Consider the following 5,610-nt stretch of genomic DNA (forward strand, 5'->3'; position numbering starts at 1 on the left):
GTTGTTGTGGGTGATGATACTGGGCCCCAGGAGCAACTGAATGCTGAGGACGTTCTTACATCCCCCTGACCCAAATGCTCAAGGTGGTTATGAGATGGAGAACGAAGCCAAGGAGGCCTCCAACATAGGAAATGCAGTAGCAACAGGTGACTTACATTACTGACGCATAGACTGGGTGCATACTTTTCCCAATCATGACAAAGAGATAAAATTTATAGATACTCAAAATATCCAATGTGGGTAACTACAGTGGTGCCTTGCTTAACGAATGCCCTGCTTAACGAAATTTCTGCTTAACGAAAGGTTTTTTCGAGCGGAGGTTTTATGAAAAATTCATCTAGCGAATCACGGTTTCCCATAGGAATGCATTGAAATTCAATTAATGCGTTCCTATGGGCAAAAAATAATTCAAAAAAAATTCAATGCATTCCTATGGGATTTGCTAGACGAATTTTTCGTTATAAGAAAAGACCCGTGGAACGAATTAAATTCGTCTAGCGAGGCACCACTGTATTAGAATGCAATAAGATGATAATAACAGTAATGAATCACAGTAAGATCCCCCCAAAGATAATAAGCAAAACATGAAGAGCTAAAACATGGGTAGGCAAACTAAGGCCGATGGTTCGGGAATCAGTGTGTTTTTACATGAGTTGAATGGGCCCTTTTATTTAAAATGCACCTCTGGGTTATGTGTGGGGCATGGGAATTCGTTCATTATTTTTTTCAAAATATAGCCCCACCCCCAAGCTCTGAAGGACAGTGGACCGTCCCCCTGCTGGAAAAGTTTGCTGACCCCTGAGCTAAAACCATAATAGGGAATCAACCAAACCAAGCCAGCAGGAGTTGGAAAAACGAACTAAAGAAACACCCCAGAACCCCACAAAAATATCAAAAGAACCCCTGTGCACACTTTTGTGGTTTGCACATGGTGTGTATGTGTGTGTGTTTATGTGTGCACACTGTTTGCAAAACAAAGCAAGTCAGCAGTTTGCTTTTTAACACTAGGCTAAGGATGGCTCTGATCTATGGTTTGCTTTAATAAGTGTCAGGGCAGCCAGGAAGCTGTGACAGGCAGCCAGTCACCCCAGGAATCCTCATTGCATAATTAGTCTTCCCTCCTCCTCCTCAGGGCACACAGCAAAGATCCATGGGAGAGCAGTGCATGGAGGGTGCCCCCTGGTGGGCAAGAGGAGGCATGGCCATTGGTGCTGCACCCAGGACCTCGAATATTCAGGGATGTAACAGAAGGGGGAAGTGGGGAGCGGGTGGGGGAGATATATAGAGCTGGATCAGAAAAAGAGCCCATTAAGCCCAGCATCCTTTCGCCAGCGGAGGCCAGCCAGAGGCTCCAATGGCAGAATTCACAGGCAGTGACAACCGTCCCTCATTGTAACCATGCAGCATCTGATCGCCTACATCTGAACTTGCGGGTTCCATTTCGCAGTCATGGCTAACAGCTAACAGCTAGGGAAAGATCCTTATCTCTCTCCCTCTCCTTCATAAGATTGTCTTAAGCCTTTCCAAAAGCCACCTAAACTAGTTCTTCATATTCAGCTCTCCACAGCATCCATGCATGGTTTGTTGCCATTTTTATTTTCCAGCAGAAACCCTCCTTCATAAAACAGCAACAGGCAATGCTGAAATTCAACCAGGAAAGCCAAGGGCCAGTCTGCGGTCCCTCTGGAAAGCCTGCCACATCTTGGATTCTTTTCATTCACCAGTGGGGTATACTCTGAGTTCATAAGTTGTGGGAACAAGCCGGTCAACCGAACAAAGGGCCTGCTGTGAAAGCGGAATGGCGCTGACCCAGCCAAGCGTGTCTGGCAGATCCTGCCAGCCAACAGCCAGGCCCAGCAGGGAAGAATTTGCCAGGAGCAGAATCCCCTCCCAGTAAACAAAGCCAGTGGGGCAGGGGAAAGTAGCATGAGAAATTCCAACTTAGAGGCACCATTAGAAGGCCATATTCATAAGCACAGAGGCCAGAGACTCATGTGTGGCTTTCAAGCAAGTGCTCCGGCTCATGGGATGCTGAATCCCATGTGTTTAATACTGAACTTCAGGCAATCGGATGTGGAATCATAAACATCGACAGACAAGGCAGGAGTACCTACATCTGCACCAGTGCTAAGGGACATCCTGTTCCACATTTCACGTGGCTTTTACTCCTCCCTGTAAGCATTGCCTCTGCCAGGGGTTAGGGTTAGGGTTAGGGTTAGGGTTAGGGTTAGGGTCCTGTCCAGGCTCAAATCCGTTTCCATCTGCAAGGCTGAGTTCTGAGCCAAGAGTTGGTTACGTGAGTGTAAGAAGATTCTTGCTGCTGGAACAGACTGGTATTCAGAGGTAGACGGCCTCTGGACACGGAGGCTCCATTTAGCCAATCATGGTTAAACTGATTCTAAAAGGTCAGCTCTGAAGATGTACTAAACAAAAGAGGGTCCTCAGCCTGCAGAGAGCTCCTCCCTTTAAAAGTAACATAAAGGAGATGACCCCCCCCCCCAAGATCAGAGGACACAAGCTTCAGCCCAGCACCTCTCTTGCTAGAAACTGGCTGGTAGTCTAGAAGCCTAGAAGCTGGTGGGTCATGGCCTGATCCAAGCTGGGTCATAACAGGAGCCCTGCCACCATATAGATAGAAGCACAGTAAAAGGTTAAGAAATTGGTCCCCAAATGCATGTTTTGGTCAAAAACAGGCCCTGGGTCTGAAAAGGGCGAAGATACCTGACCTAGAGATGGCACAAATTATCCCACGTCAATCACTTTCTACATGGAAGTAAATCCCATTGGTTGACATGGTGCAGATCCACAGGGGGCCATAGCAAAGTCCTGGCACAAATGTGAGGAAATGGCACGAGCCCTTCCATGCATGCCACACAGGAAAGTTCTGTGTGCACAGATGCTGCTGTGTGTACACGTGTGAAGGGGAGCTATGAGCGGCTGCAGCTCCCTGCTTAGAGACACACTCACACCCCCTGCGCACACAGGGAGGGCAGCTGAGCAGGAGAGTTCCTGCCCTTGCCCCTGAAGGAATTGCCACGGCCTGCCTCTGCTGCAAGGGCTGCACACAGGCTCCTTCCCCTGACACCTGATATAGAGACGCCAACAGCAGCACCTCCCACCCCACTCCCCTCCTGCCTGCCAGAACAAGGGACTCCTGCTGGCAACAAGCTCTATGCTTCCCCAACTCACCAAAGGTTTTCACATAGCAGGGAGGGGGCTCCAGCTGGTCGCCTGACCTGACACAGAGGGAGGCTCGGGGGGCACCTCCGTGCTCCATCCCCCACCCACCCATCCAGCCGAGCACCCCGGCTCCTCCACTCTCTCCTACTGGAGGCACCTGCTTTTCCAGCAGCCCAAGTCGCTGGGCTGAGCCGGGCAGCTTCAAAGAGGCTTCAAAGTCATTGCCTCCGAGGAGGAGGAGGAGGAAGCAGCCGCTGGGGCCTGGGCTTCCCCTAACCGCCACTATTTGAACAGGACAAAAGGCACCACTGATGCCCATTGGTGGATTTGAAAGCCAATCTGCACCTGCCCACACCAGAGAGAGAGAGAGAAAGAGAGAGAGAGAGAGAGAGAGAGAGAGAGAGAGAGAGAGAGAGAGAGAGAGAGAGAGAGAGAGAGAGAGCCACCCCGCCTTGAAGGCAAAGTACAAAATTGCACCGCCAGCCTGTGTCTGTGGGTGTGCACCACACTTAATTGGTGTGGGTGCGTGCATGCACGTACATTAACATTTTTTAAATAGAATTATAGCAATTATTTACTCATCTGTGAGCATATGAATATTCTCCAGTGCCTGTTTTCTAACTCCCCGATGCCGGAAAGAACACAAACAGTCACAGCTTGATTTCACGCACTGCTAACGCTGGCTTTGCGGAAACTTCTATGGGGCAGGGTACTTGGGGGGGGGGAGGCAGCCAACATGTCCATCATCAAACCTAGTGTTTGTCTCCAGGGTCTCCTGCAGCCCCTGCTCACTTGGTCCTTTTCCATGGACCCTTTTATGCCTTCCGTCTACTCCAGCACATTGTCTGCTCTCTGCCTGGCAGTGGCTCTTCAGCCTTGAGGGAGGGAGGGAGGGAGGGAGGGAGGGAAGAAAGAAAGAAAGAAATAAGGAAGGAAGGAAGGAAGGAAGGAAGGAAGGAAGGAAGGAAGGAAGGAAGGAAGGAAGGAAGGAAGGAAGGAAAGAAAGAAAGAAAGAAAGAAAGAAAGAAAGAAAGAAAGAAAGAAAGAAAGAAAGAAAGAAAGGTCTTTCCCATCACCTAATCTGCCCAAGATCTTTTAAACTGGATGTAGCACAGGAAGGGGGCCACTCAACCTGCGACCTTCTGCAGGCAAAGTCGTTATTGTGCCACTCAGCTAGTCTCTTCTCTCTCCCCAGAGTGTACCCCCACTTAGACTGCTATATAAATAGGCAAGTAGGTTTTTTGTTGGGACTTTGGGGTATTTGTAAGAATCTTTTTAAGCAGCAAGCTTTCTGCCTTACAAGATGCTGAGTGTACACCCTTAGAAACGCAACACTTGAAATGGAGCAGGGTATTTTACTTTGGCTCTGCAAAGTCCTGCCAGGGCTCCGCTCACATGGACTCCACTTGCCCCAGCTCCCTTTTGCAATGTGCTTCCAGGCCAGCCCCCAGCCCACTTCCACCTACCAGGACCTACCCTTGCCTCTAATACAGGAGTGGCTGATCTTCCTCCTCCGGTTCTTCTGGAGCTTCTCTAGCGCCTTCCCTGGTGAAGTGTGAGCTCTGGAAATGCTGCTACTGCTTTCTAGATGATGTGCAGGTACCTGGCCTTCCTCCGCACAGGTGTCGGGCTCCATACCTGCAAGGAAAGCAGAGCTCTGGGGAGAAGCTTGCTAGGTAGATGCTGAGAGCTGCTGGTGCCTTTGGTCAGTACCTGAATATGCAGGAGGAGGAACAATTACTGCAGCCTTTCCAGCCAGTGTTATCCACCTTCCTGTGTCAGACTGGGGTGGGGACCTGAGGGCGAAACTCTTGCAGGTGGCCACATTCTATGGGTCTCCTCCCTGGACACCCTCACCTTGTGGGTCCTTCCAAGCGCTCGCAGGGACTCAAGATCCTTTTTCAGCTGTTGCTTTTATTTACCAATGGCTATTTTCATCCTTCTGGTTTAATATGGTTTGGTGAATTTTATTGCTTTTGTGGATTGCTGAAAGCCGCAGAAAGGCACCATACAAAAAAAGGTGGGTGGGTGGGAAGGAGAGAGATCAGGTGGGCTACGAAGCAGGGCTCTAGGCCCATCCACACTGGCATGTGTCCCATGATTACTAGTATTTTGTATCAATCTATTATGATGAGTCTGATTGTTTTTGTTTTTTTTGTTTTGTTTTTGTCCTTTTTCCTAGGAAAACTTGAAGCTGACTGCTGAAACAGAGCAAAATTCTGCATGCTTTCCCGGGAGCTGTGTTGTGGGTGATCCACTCCCATCTCCTTTCCTTCTTTCTCTGCCTTACCCTGCAGGGTCTTTCCCCCAGTTTTTTCCCCTCCAGCTCTGAGCAGCACACTTAGGGTTTACTTGGCATGCTTAAATCTTTTACTTTACTTTCCCCTGTTTAGTGTTCATATAAAAATCAAACAACATACAAGTAAAACA

At 49.1% G+C, this 5,610-nt stretch overlaps 1 protein-coding gene across 3 annotated transcripts in view; it reads right to left on the reverse strand.

Moving 5' to 3' along the window:
• RGS3 (regulator of G protein signaling 3) overlaps positions 1-5,610 on the reverse strand; it is a 68,554-nt gene that overhangs the window by 60,230 nt on the left and 2,714 nt on the right. Inside the window, exon 2 of one of the 3 annotated variants that reach the window (XM_035136222.3) lies at positions 4,657-4,818. In XM_035136222.3, coding sequence (XP_034992113.3) covers positions 4,657-4,816 — 160 coding nt within the window. In that variant the 5' untranslated portion in view covers positions 4,817-4,818. Of the gene's footprint in view, positions 1-3,189; positions 3,436-4,656; positions 4,819-5,610 lie in introns of those variants that run through there. The other 2 variants (XM_088674803.1, XM_088674807.1) reach the window with 2 other exon arrangements.

Source organism: Zootoca vivipara, chromosome 1 (assembly GCF_965207765.1).
Source record: "Zootoca vivipara chromosome 1, rZooViv2.hap1.1, whole genome shotgun sequence".
NCBI lineage: Eukaryota > Metazoa > Chordata > Lepidosauria > Squamata > Lacertidae > Zootoca > Zootoca vivipara.